This window comes from Daucus carota, chromosome 4 (assembly GCF_001625215.2).
Source record: "Daucus carota subsp. sativus chromosome 4, DH1 v3.0, whole genome shotgun sequence".
Classification (NCBI taxonomy): Eukaryota; Viridiplantae; Streptophyta; class Magnoliopsida; order Apiales; family Apiaceae; genus Daucus; species Daucus carota.
This window is the reverse complement of record NC_030384.2, coordinates 38528126-38541371: the sequence shown is the minus strand read 5'-3', so window position 1 is coordinate 38541371 and position 13246 is coordinate 38528126. Positions and strand designations below refer to the sequence as shown.

At 34.0% G+C, this 13246-nt stretch overlaps 2 protein-coding genes across 2 annotated transcripts; one reads left to right on the top strand and one right to left on the bottom strand.

The window, feature by feature from the left end:
• Nucleotides 1-281: 281 nt before the first annotated feature.
• Nucleotides 282-4372, bottom strand: LOC108217354 (MLO protein homolog 1). The gene is made up of 14 exons (XM_017390189.2): nt 4072-4372; nt 3758-3815; nt 3107-3375; nt 2830-2946; nt 2677-2737; nt 2471-2556; nt 2188-2262; nt 1996-2084; nt 1810-1859; nt 1665-1705; nt 1375-1548; nt 1079-1114; nt 852-980; nt 282-738 (listed from the first exon to the last, which is right to left on the bottom strand). Exons 1-14 carry the CDS (start codon nt 4195-4197, stop codon nt 370-372), a joined length of 1680 nt encoding a protein of 559 aa, XP_017245678.1. The 5' UTR covers nt 4198-4372; the 3' UTR covers nt 282-369.
• Nucleotides 4373-7310: 2938 nt separating this feature from the next.
• LOC108216864 (protein PIN-LIKES 7) lies at nt 7311-13123 on the top strand. Its single transcript, XM_017389718.2, has 11 exons — nt 7311-7451; nt 9194-9491; nt 9659-9738; nt 9920-10044; nt 10149-10270; nt 10475-10639; nt 10718-10837; nt 11085-11185; nt 11294-11346; nt 11531-11716; nt 12508-13123. The coding sequence occupies exons 2-11, from the start codon at nt 9357-9359 to the stop codon at nt 12630-12632; spliced, it is 1212 nt and encodes a 403-aa protein (XP_017245207.1). The 5' UTR covers nt 7311-7451; nt 9194-9356; the 3' UTR covers nt 12633-13123.
• Nucleotides 13124-13246: the final 123 nt, after the last annotated feature.

Genomic DNA, 13246 nt, shown 5'->3' with positions numbered 1-13246 from the left:
ATTCCAACTATTCTTCTCTTTACTCTGTTCTGTAGCATGTGTTTGACAATTTTGACCAGACCACACTACTTATGTAACCAACTATGTCGTGAGAATTTGGTAGACCATTGAGCAAATGTATGGTTATTGGTTAATGACATTCCGAATGAATCGAACTCGATAATGATCTTTTCTTTCGTGCAAATGAGTTACAATGACGGTACAAATTACAGATAATAGAGCGGAATCGGACAATATTATTTTCAAAAATGTGATATCTAATATATGTTTCTATAATTAGGTTGAGCAGAAATGAACTTGTTGAATAAATGGAACAAATAAGAGTCTGAAGAGAAGAAGATAACAATTATATTAAAAAAAACATCGATGTCAAGGGGACTGAAATGTAAAAGCAGAGCCACCACCTCTGACATTATGCTTAGCTTCGTAATCACTTGAAACATTTGAAGGAGGACTACCTCCAACATCTGATGATAACTCGGTCTGCGTATGATAATTCATGTATCTTGGAGACGTCAATGTGGACTCGATATCTCCAGTTCTGTACTTATGGAGTAATGGCAATGGCGATGAGACTCGCGAAGGGGTTGATGCAACACTTGAGAAGCCTGATAAGCTGGCGTCTCCTCGTTCTGTTGCTATTCTTAGCTTTCTGTTTTCCTTTGCTTTCTTTTGCCACTTTTTAAGTGCAGTTGCAGTTTGTTCCTCGAATATTGCCTTCTTCATGTGTGATCCCATCTGTTTAATCAACATTTCATTCAGTTAGCATTCACAGTCATGATATAGGCACTCACTCGTAAGATAACATATACGACATGGACCATATAATTTGAAGGCCAATGAAAACTTACTTGGATGACCAAAGCGTAGAGAGGGAAGGTTATGTAGCTGCATAACACTTGAAATGCAATACTCAAAACTACTCTTGTGATGATTAGTGCTATGTTTTCATGGAAGCACGAATTTAGCCCGAACTCATACTGCATACAATACATAAAAAATCTCCTGTTATTTCTTTTCATTGTTAGAATTTAGGTAACTGATAAATATTTTTTGAACTTCTCCTGATTTTTCTTACCCATGTCCACAAGAAGTAGGCCATCTGGAAAGCATTCTGTACAATAGAAAATAAATCAATAAATTAGTTGAACAATTCCTCTAGGTAACATGTTCTGTGTTGAGAGTAGATAGTTTGATCAAGCCTCAGTGTAGGGAATGAATGTGTTAGTATTTATCTCATACATTTGAATTATAACAAAAAAGAAGACGCAAATTAAAAGGTTCCAGACTCACTTAAATCAGGGTTGTTTGAGTATTACCAGTTCTTTACAAAAATATACATGACTTCAGATATTTCATAAAGGAATTAATTACCTCAAACAAGGTGAAATGAATCAAGAATAGGATGATTTGAGGGCGATTGAACCAGAAATACGTATTACTAGGCTCAACCACAGGAACTCCTTTCACCACAGTAGTTCTGTCTTGAATTTGTTGAGCCATATCCATTATAATCAGTTCTAGCTTGGCACCAACTATTACCAGTATCTACAAATGCACAAACAGATAGATCAATATAGCACATTAATCAAAACAACCCCACAAGAGTTTTCTTTGTAGAATTCGTTAAATTTTTTTTTTCAAAAGAAGTCAAAGTTTCTTACTGTAGGGGGGATGAATGCTAGGCCGATAAATGTGTACCATTCTGCACCAGCGAAAGCAATGTTATATCTCAACAATAAATTATAACTATGTCATATATGATATATAACTATTGCATCAAACTAAAAGTACAGGTAGTATTCTTACGGTAGACGTTCAGAAGCAGGAAGATTATTGCAAATGTCCATAGTGGTACACTGGTATAAGATCACAAGGATATATTAATAATGTAATTATTTGAAACTTTATGATTCAAAAATATTCCCACATATACCAATTGAATAAGAAAATTTATGTGTGCTCGCGAGTGTCAGGAAGACAGGAAGAACTAACCTGATACCAACGACGACTTTAAAATCATCTTCCATCGACCTTTTGATGTACTTGTGGAAGTTAAATTTGCTGTTTGGAGCAAAATGAGCCTGACATTTTGTTCATGAATCAATCTTAAGATCTAGATAAGAGAGGCATTGATTAAAGTATTAGAGCGGTCCTATTTTTAGAATTTTGATGCTAATTACTTACATTAATGAATCCATGTCGCATGGTCATGTAATCCACCTTTGTTACAGAAGCAAAGAACTGCCTAAAGAAAGCTACCTGCAAATTTATTATTCTCTACATTAGGCTTCGTAACTATACAAATAGTTTTTTTCAAGCTTCTCTGAAAATCTATGACATTTTGACTATTAAATTAGTTAAATTTTCAAAAAGTATAAGTTTCTCTATTTTGAGGATAACAGTTTGATAGTTTAAGTCTTGGCTAAGATAAAGGATTTGCAATTGACTAGAAGAGAAATGGTCTTACAATATAGCGAACTCCAGGCATTGTTGATAAACCACTATGCCGACGCACAAATGAAGTTTGATGAGCAAATCTGAACCTTGAAGGATCTATCAACAACAAGCTCACCAAATAAGTGCCATATAAGCCTAATGTAGGATCCGGACAGTTGGGGACAGATGAATATTAATCAAGAGTAACAAGTGTGTCGTAGCAAGCTAGCTAGTTACCATTTGTGAATTGATACTCCAGCGAAGACGTTTCCAGTTCCCACGCTTTCCATTTCTTCAACTGTGAGTCCAATTAAACACCCAAAGATATAGACAGAATGATTATAAATGTATAGTTTGGTGTGTATGAGGGCATGAGCACGAAAGACATACTTTGGCTTGAGCAAATATGATTGTCATAACGCTGTACATGATATGTAAAGCAGCCAGCACAAATATGAAGATGTGCAATTGATGTATTCCTGATGGAGATATCAACGGCACTTTGCCCTGTCATACAAACACAAAATTAAACATACGCAGACACCCACAACGTCTTTTGACAAAATTTGAACCCTCGACAGGTCTCTGACCGGAATCAGAATTTCAAAACAGTCGGAGACCTGTTCTAAAACTACAAATAAGTCTGTGCATATAATCTAGGACTTACAGATTTAGAACAGTAGTCCTCTTCGCCAGCAGCCGGTGCGAGCATTCGACGTGCGACAGCATCTCCGGCATACCATAACAATTTTCTCCTATTGTCGCCATCGTCATCACCATCATCCTCCTTTCCTTTGTCTTTGTATTTGGTTTCATCTGTGTATTCTTTCTTGCATGGAAGCATAATACTTCCCGCACTTTTTGGAATACATATCTTGGCTATTACATTTGTCCCCACCGTGATGAGTAGCGATATGAAGCCTAGTAGCATCAGCTCTGCAATGTTTTTGCATATCAAATCGGTTAATTATTATATTTGACCGCTTTGTAGATTCGCAATGATAAATATAATTAATCAACACAAATAAAAAATTAGCAGTACATATGAAGCTGACTTCACTCGTCTGTTCTTTTCCTCTAGTATATAAGTGGAAGAGTAGGTGAAATTAGTACATTTGTCTGAAATTAACATATTGATCCATCTTTGTCAAACATATAGTAACAGAGTAACAGACTACTTGATTAATTTATTTCGATTATATGATAAACCTTTTTAAATAAAATGAAAAAAATTTATGAAATATATTTTATACGAGTATGTGCACTATGATAAGGAAAAAAATTGTTAAAGGAAGTGCAAGGAAAAATCAGTGGCTACCTGCTTTGATTTTCTCCAGAGCCTCTGTCAAGGCCTTCTTTTGCCGCTTTTGAAACCACTGTAACAGAAAAAAATTAGTTTAAACATACAAAATCAGAGAAGTCCTTGAGCAAATATGTGGGATTGATCCTATACTTATGATCTACTGCTCTTTCTAGGGTATGCTCGCAGGCACACAATATTATTGATGAAGATTTCCATGCATAACGAGATTGAAACCAGTAATTGTTATAGTACGTCCATCAGCACACACTAGAAAAACAGGTGATTTATATTACCAATCAGCGGAAATTATGAATGCAAGTAAAAATAACCTTGGCAAGGGAATGAATGCCATGCTCGATAAGAATAGAAATGACAATAAACACGGCGCAAACAAGTGCCACAGCCCAGGTAGGGGTCTCCTTCAATGATCTTTCTCCTGAACCACCGACCGCCATTGCATGTTACGAAACAACTCTAGCTTGTGTATAGAACTCCCTCTTCAGAGTGATCAAGTTATAGCAGAATGCAGCGCTTTTGATGAAACAACGCGTAAGCACAAGGTAGCTTGAACTGGTCAAGTAAGAGCTTCAACACAGCCTCAAGCATTTTTAAACTACCTGTGGGATTCATTGCCGGCTTATTAAAGAATCAATACTAATAAGGTTGTCTCAAGTAAGTATATACTCAACCGGCAACACGAGTCTCAAACAAACAACATTTTCGGTAAAGTCTATAAGTCGATAAATTGGTATCTCCATCGTTTTCCGGAAAGGGAGATTAAGTGGAACAAAATTTTGAACGACAAATAATTGAGAAAAATTTAATTGTTTTATCAACATCGATAATACGTAAACACAGGAAACCAAATAGAAAGCGCAGTGTGCGTTAATCTAAAATCGACGAGGATGACAGCATAAAAAAATGATGGTCAAAAAATAAAGAGGAATTTGTCGTTGAATGCGACACAGTCAAAGAAGTGTTAGTAGCACTAGTAGTATTTTGTGAGTATTATACAAGGGGATCTAGCTAGTTTGGAGTTTACTGGCGGAACGATGTGGGAGTGGCAGCTTGCCTAAATGAATGCTTGTTTATTTACATGGCATCATTCTGTTTCTGCTGATGATACGCTAAATTAAAGATGAAAGGTTCTATGTATCAATGCTATAATTCGGTGGATATTACATCATTCTGTTATTATTCAGCGGAGCTTCTGTTTATGTGCAACGGGAGGTTACTTCAAAGCATAGTTTGCCATTACTCTCTTCCTCAGAGTTAATAGATTGTTTTCATCTTATATTATTATGTGCCTGTTTGGTCAGCAGTGTTTATGGCTTCTTTCAATAAAAAACCGACTTCTGCTTTTATTCATTCGTTTGTGTAAAAATTCATAGGGGTGAGCATTCGGTTCAGTTAAACGAAAATCGTACCGAATAACCGAATTTTTTTCAGTTCGGTTAACCAAATTATATATTTCGGTCCGGTTGTCGGTAGCGAAAATTTTGAAATTCGGTTTTTAACCGCGGTTAACCGAAAAACCGAACGGTTAACCGAATTTTCAATATTTATTATTTAACGATATATTATTAGTATTAATATATATACATATCAATTATTTAGAGGCAGCTTTTATAGTTACTATCTGTATTTGTATTATATAATTAAGCGTTTATCCAGTAGCAGTAGCTCCAGTAACTTCATTAGCAACTCAGTCTTCAATAACAATGCATCGGAAACTTACAGCACTCCTCTCCTCTGGCTGATGTCCGTGTGTTCATTGTAACTGCATAAGACATCGCTCAGTATTTGTTTAGTTCTGGACAAGTGAAGTAGTCTTGTAAGTCCATATGTAACTTGAATTTATATTATTCATATCAGATATCAGCTGCACTACATATAACAGGTAGATGATTTGAATTTCGGGTTTTTTTTTCCGATTTTCGGTATTAACCGAAATAATAATTTCGGTTTCAATTACAAACCAAAAAAATTTCAGTTCGGTTTTCGGTAGCTAACTTTTGCCTATTTCGGTTTCGGTTAATCGAAAAGAAATTCGGTTTCGGTATCGGTTAACCGAATGCTCACCCCTAAAAATCCAGAAGCACTTAAAAAATTCAGAACTTCTACTTCTTTCTCACACAGTTTAATCACTTTACTTAGTCAAATTTTTTTAATTTAAACAAGAAACACCTTTTTTAATTTTACCCACACAGCTTATAAGTGTCTTGTTTTGACTATTTTATAGTCAAATTGATCAAATTTTGACTGCACATTACATAAAATATATAATTCATAAAATTTTAAAATTTATATCATCAGAAAATAAACCTAATGTACTTTAAAATGTATCTTTCATTTTTTGAAATAATTAATAATTTCTTTTTAATTATCGATCAAATTTTAGTCAATTTGACCATACAAGTCAAAACAACACATATTATATGAGATGGTTGGAATATTATTTTCTATCGAACTCGGTTGTGACCGGATAGTGTAAACAATATAAAATATTAATTTAAATATTTTATGTATATTTATAAATTATAATTATGATATCTATTTTGTAAATTTAATTATATCTATCTCTAAGGTGGTGATTAATTAATATTATTATTGTTAAATAATCTATGGATTTTAATTTTTAAAATAATTTGCGTTCCTTTAGGTCGGAGGGTCCATAATATAATTTCGGGCTAAAATAATAAAATTATATTGATTTGTGTAATATATATAATATTTAATATGCTATGTTATTAAATGAATGGGTTATATTACTCGTTTATATTTTGGATTAGAATTTTTTTTAAGTCAATTCATATCTCTTTAAAGTAATTTGAAGATCTATAAAGAAAAACCGAAAATGCTATTTTATACTTTGAGATTTTATATATATACTAAATTAATTTAAGTATAAATAATAATATTATTTATATTGTTACAAAGCTATAGAGTTATTTATTTGAAGACGATCTAGAACCCATTTGGCTTGGCTTATCACTTTTGACTTAACATGATTTTTATAATAAGCTGGAATTTTAAAATATCTGTTTGAGTAATTTTGACTTATTAATGACTTATGACTTACTAAAAATATAATAATAAAAATAAAAATGATTTATAGATAATTTATGTCTTATAAGTAATTTTTATCAAAAAAAAAATTTTAAGACATTAATTCAGTGAACAAGATACCTCAAACTAACTTCTGGCTTAAAGTCAGTTTCTAACTTAAGCCACTTCTGACTATTACACAAACAAATATTTTTCAGTTTAAAATTGAAAAACCGGACAGGGACTCCTCACCCTTACGCTTATTATATATAATAAGCATATAATTACTTTCTTTCATATATTCTCAAATGCCAGATCCAGGAAACATTTTCACCAACTCCCACTAATTATTAGATCTGATTTTCCCTCTAATCTGAATATTTCACAAGACAATATATATTCTGGCATTTACTAGTTTACAAACATGCAAATATTCCTAAATATCAAAAATATTGATTTTTTATTACAACATGTGTGTCCACACACAGGTATAAATAGGTGTGAGCTAGTTTGAGCAAGACATACAAGTCCCCATAATTTGCTGAGGTGCAGACGGGTGTGTCTTTTCTCCCGCTTATTCCTCATCTTTTCTCTTCCTCTTTCTCTTCTTCATGTCTTCTCATCATCTCTGATCAACCTTGATTCTGCCACCCTTCCCAAGGTATTTTTCTGTTTTATTAATATTTTTAATCTGCACGGAAAAGAAAATGGCTTTATTTGCTAGAAATGAAAATTCTCGTTTCGGTATTTTTGTACATACTTTGAGGATTTACTTTTCTGTGTGTCACTGCATGGAACACTGTCCCTTTTTGTACACACACGTGATTTTTTTCCTTCTATAAAAAGTTGATTGTGTACATCGAAGTATTTTATTATATTAGATTTTTAAGAACGGAAAGAAGAGAGCGGAGATTCTAACTATGTCCGAACTGGAGACCTTGTCATGAGGGGGTATTGAGATGAATTTTTGTCCGGAGAACCTGAATCGAAATAAATCCGGACTAAAATTTAAGATAATTTTGTTTTAAAGATATATACCGATGTAAGAACTAAATATTGCTAAAAAGGAAATTAATTTTCTGATTGAGTTGGGATTCAGCTTTGATTAGTCATCTCGGTTCCGTCCCTGTTACTCTGTTAGCATGTTAACTGATATTTTACTCTTACTTTTCTGTAATTTTGTATATTAATTAAAAGGCTTGTTGTATAATTTTATGCCTAGTTCTGAAGCCGCCATGATTCTGGATTTCTTTAGAGGTAGAATTGAGCTTATTTATCTCATGTAAAATTTAATATGTTTTTAATCGTCCTCTACTTCCAGTGGGAGAGTTTAATTTCCTACCTACGACTACTAACTACGAGTCTAAAACCTATATTTCAAACGAAATACTAGTACTGACTTGGTTATGTGGGGCATTTTGTGTCAATTATTACAACAAATTGGTAGGGCATATATCCTATTATAATCCAGAGCTGAACGGGACGAGAAATCTGTTGAGAACAGTCGAAACATGGGAATGGGCTAGCTTTTTACTTTTCAACGGGCACATATTCAGCGGATTTACTTATTTTCTCGGAATAAGGACTTATTTTGAAGAAATATATATTTTTTATGAGTTAAGTATTTAAGAGGTTGCCTTGTTTATTTAGAAGATAAGATAAATTAAACCAAAAAACAACTTTCTTTGACAATGCAAACAGTACATGAACTGTTCTAGTTATTGGGTGCAAATTTTTGTTTATAGATTGTTAAAGTGTCTTTTTGTTATTGAAAGATAGTAGATCGTTAATATATGATCCGGTTAAATTATCTTTTTGTTATTGAAAGATAGTAGATCGTTAATATATGATCCGGTTAAAACATCTTTGTACTGCCTTAAAAATTTTAATTTTTGAATTGTTAAAGTGTCTCCTTGTCATTGAAAGATCCTAGATCGTTAATATAGGATCCGGTTAAATCTTCTTTTACGAGAACCGCTCATTTAACATGTTATCAGACTCCAAAATGTAAATTATTACCTCGAAGATTTGGTTTTGTCCATGTAACTAGTTCCACATGAAACAAAGTTTGTGTGAAAAAGAATAAGAAAACGTGGATAATTTGGAGATCGGAGACCTTCCCCAGATATCATTTCGCAGCCTTCGTAGAGGTAAAACCTAAATTATCTGGCCATTCAAATTTGATTAGGCAAGACAGTTGTTCCGAACTCATATGGGTTACTGCTCAGGAGTTCAAGTCTGGCATGGTCATCCTATTCAAACAAGGAACTCATAAAGTTCCAATGTTATTGTCTTGGTTCTATATGTTTTTTTAATGTTATATATTTCAACATATCTCTTTATTTGTCGTTTTTGTATTGAGAATGAGAAGTCTGATCACACTTCTACTTCGCTGCTTCTCAGGACATTCCTTCTCCACTAGGCTTGCGTATCCATAAATATAGCTTGAAGCTACATGTACGCGTGTAAAAGTCTAAAGAAGAGCTCTGTAGAGAGACTAAACTGTTGACAGAACTGCAAGATCACTTCTTCTTTATTGCAAGAAGATTGAATCGCTCAAATAAAGATGGGATTTTTGACGCTGTTGGAAGTGGCATCAATGCCGATAATGCAGGTGCTCATAATAAGCATTCTGGGAGCTTTGATGGCTACTGAGTATCTCAATCTCCTTCCTGCTGATACTCGTAAGACCCTCAACAAGGTAGCAATTTCTGTGCCCATCACACTTTATCCCTTGCATGCATGAAGAAAACAGGGACTAATGTGAACCCTTTATTCACTGTCTGTCAAGTTGGATTTGTTTTATATCTTCTTATTAATCTCATTATCTTTCCTCTCTTTAATCATTTCTTGTATGTGGAATTTCAGATCGTGTTTGTGGTGTTCACACCCTCGCTTGTGTTTACCAGTCTAGACGAGGGTGTAACCCTTCAAGACATTATCTCATGGTAAATGCAATATGCGTATGTAGGCAGGCAAAACATAATATGTAGCAGCCATATGCTTGATCTCCTGACTTAAAATTGAAGATTTTAATGTAGTCTTTAAATTTTGCATGGATCTTAGTATAATTTGTTTTGGACTATTCATTCTAATATATGTGTCTACTTTCCTGTTCTTCTATCTAAGGTGGTATATGCCGGTTAACATTGGGTTAACTTTTTTAATTGGAGGAGTTCTGGGATGGATTGCAGTAAGACTACTTAAGCCAGAACCACATTTGGAGGGTCTCGTTATTGCCATGTGTTCTACAGGTATTGCAGTAGCCTCTCATCCTTTCGTGTACTTGCCTAAATCAGAGTACATCTTTATGCAACATTTGTTTTCCCTTGTTATGTTTTGTACATGTGTTTTATAGGAAACTTGGGAAACCTTGTCATAATTATTGTTCCTGCAATTTGCACTGAGGAAGGCAACCCCTTTGGCGATCATAAGGTCTGCTCGTCAAAAGGACTCTCTTATTCTTCTTTCTCCATGGCTGTAAGTTCTGCTCTGTCAAATTGTATATATACTCGTGTTCAGTTCCTCAACCTTTTCAGTAATATTTATGAACGGTTAATCTTTTTGTGAAGCTGTCAATCAGTACATGATTTAAGTGAATTCTTTTTAGTAATGTATATATGATCTAGCTTACTTGCTTCATATGAAGCTTGAAAAACACAAGTGACCATTTCTCATTTGCAGCTTGGCGGTTTCTTTATATGGACTTATACTTACCAATTGATACGAAGTTCATCTATAAGACTCAATGCTTTGAAGGCATATGAAGAGGACGCAAAATCACCCAATAAAGATTTAGAAGCAAATGAGAAGTCTAAACTATTAAATGGGCAAGTTCAGGAGTCAGCTGTAAGTCTACTACATTATGCATATTTAAAACATATTGTTAACTACACATGCATTTTACATTACATTCTTTCTTTTTAGATTATGTCCCCTCGATCAGACGGCACTCAAAACAAGAAGCAAGAATCACTCTGTAATAAATTTACCGGATTTATCTACCAGATCGTAGAGGAAATGATGGCACCTCCGACCATTGGCACAGTGAGTCATCTATGATTGTTATCTACAAAAATATGAAATTCCTCAAGAAATTCAGCACAAACCAAACATGTCCAAGGACAGACTTCTGTGTTTTACTGTTGGTTGAATTAGTAAATTATGAAAAATGGAATGGATGTTGTTGGACCAGTAAAATATCTCAGATAAATGACATCAAGAGGCGTTTCTATAGATTGTATATAGATGAATGATATTGATAATTTCTTGTACACGTCTTTGCTGTTTTCAGATTCTTGGTTTCCTCTTCGGAACAATTCCATGGCTAAAATACCTTGTGATAGGTGACGAAGCTCCACTTAGAGTGATCCAAGACACTGTGCGGGTACTTGGGTATGTATCATTCATCTTTAATTGTAATCACACATCAGAAACTAAAATTCGGTATTTTGACAACTCATTTTGGTCCAATTCATCGCATAAGTGTAACTCATTATGCAGGACTGCAACCATACCTTGTATCACCCTTATACTTGGAGGAAACCTCGCCCAAGGTATTAGTAACTTTACACATCATAAAACAAAACAAAAATAATAACTCATCTATGCATATTTGGACAGATCTATCTTTACAATCAGATTTTTGTGCTTTGTCAATCAATAAAAGGGTAGTCCAAGAGCTCTATACATTTGAGGAACTATGTTTACCCTAACATATATGTATGTATGATGTGTCAGGCTTACGAGATGCAAATATAAGACCTATGATCATCGTGGCAATACTTTGTGTCCGATACGTGATACTTCCTGTGATTGGAATTGGGGTGGTTAAAGCTGCCAGCAGCTTCGGTTGGCTTCCATCAGATCCATTGTTCCAGTTTGTGCTTTTGCTTCAGTTTTGTCTACCACCTGCTATGAATATTGGTAAGGAAGTTCTGATAGTTTATGACATAGACTTTTGGTCTTTCACTCTGACTTGTGATTAAGGTTTTCTGCACTTAAAAGTTAAGAACAAGAAAATGGTGGTAAAATAGAGTGAAATTTGAACTAAATTGTGAACAAATATTCATTCATTCCTCCCTTCCTTTCCTTAACATTATACTAATGCTCCGTTTGGTCGGAGAGAAAGGATTGAAAAATTGTGGGCAACATTTAAGGGACAATAAAAGATGTATGAGGGAGGAGTGTACAAAAACGGGGGAGTGCATTTTTTCTTATGATGAAGTTTTGCAAGGAAAATAAATGAGGAAAGGAATGGAGAAAGTGATAAAAATTATAAACTTTTATCCATAAAATAGTACAAGTTAAAAAAAAAATTCCTTTCAAATTCATGCACTTGAGCTAAACACATAAGGCCCAGTCAGGCTGATTCCAAGATAAGCATTTATTTCTTTTCATCTGCTGTTTTCATCAAATCTTATCATAGAAAACTTTGTCCCTCCGTCCCTCTCATATGCTTTCGCGCATCTTCTCTTAAATCCCAAGTTTCCTCATAAATTTTGGTATGTTGGTCTTCAATATTTAGTTCCTTCCGGGTGAACACAACCGAATAGTACAAATAGAATCTCAAGAAATTTTGCTCAATATTTGAGTGTGGTATTTTCCAAAACACACAATAATTGATATGTACAAACACACAGACACCAAACTTTCAGCAGTATGAACATACTTCAATATGAACTCATGTTGCAAATTAAAATAAAATGCTGATACAGGTACAATGACTCAATTATTTGATGTGGGGCAAGCAGAGTGTTCGATCATCTTCCTATGGACTTACTTAGTTGCAGCTTTTGCACTTACGATATGGTCAACATTATATATGTCGATTTTATCCTAGTCGTCATGATCAATTGATAATAATCGGCTCCATGAACTTGGATATTCTCAGCATAAATGCTTTTTGAACTGATTTGATTTATCTGGTCACCAAGACTCTCTGAACCAAACACCTTCCTCGGTTCGGTTTGGTTTGATTTATCTAGTCGCGGAGAATAGAAGGATCCAAGCGGCCTTCTATTTAAAGCAACAAGATGTTATGCATCGTTACATTCAAAGATATGCGGGGTTTCATTCTATATACTTTTCTATTTCAGATATGTTGCATGTGTTTAAGTTCAGATCATACAGGTTTAGGGATTTTAGAAGGGAGACTTGACAGTTATTGTACGTTGGTGTTTTTTCATACAAACCACCCATATGTTTTGTATAAACACATAGCAGGCTTGTGAAACGAGTTCTTGTCTTATTTTTTTTTTTTTTTTTTGTCAGGTTGTCTTATTTATTTAGTTTATCTTTGAATTGAAATCAGTAATAATCCGTTTTTCGTTATTGTCGAGACTATCTCGATTCAACACGCTTTTAATATGCAAACACGATTTTAATATGCAAAAACAAAGGATACCATTTTTTTTTTGCAAAGTCTAATTAAATTTATTTCACTTAAATTTTTGA

Coding starts and splice junctions, on each gene's coding strand:
- LOC108216864 (XM_017389718.2), top strand. CDS start 9,357: ATGGGATTTTTGACGCTGTTGGAAGTGGCATCAATGCCGATAATGCAG. Junction 11,347..11,530: donor TGGAGGAAACCTCGCCCAAG/GTATTAGTAACT, acceptor ATGATGTGTCAG/GCTTACGAGATGCAAATATA. Junction 11,717..12,507: donor ACCACCTGCTATGAATATTG/GTAAGGAAGTTC, acceptor ATGCTGATACAG/GTACAATGACTCAATTATTT.
- LOC108217354 (XM_017390189.2), bottom strand. CDS start 4,197: ATGGCGGTCGGTGGTTCAGGAGAAAGATCATTGAAGGAGACCCCTACC. Junction 2,738..2,829: donor TCATATTTGCTCAAGCCAAA/GTATGTCTTTCG, acceptor TTGGACTCACAG/TTGAAGAAATGGAAAGCGTG. Junction 2,085..2,187: donor TGCGACATGGATTCATTAAT/GTAAGTAATTAG, acceptor ACAAAATGTCAG/GCTCATTTTGCTCCAAACAG.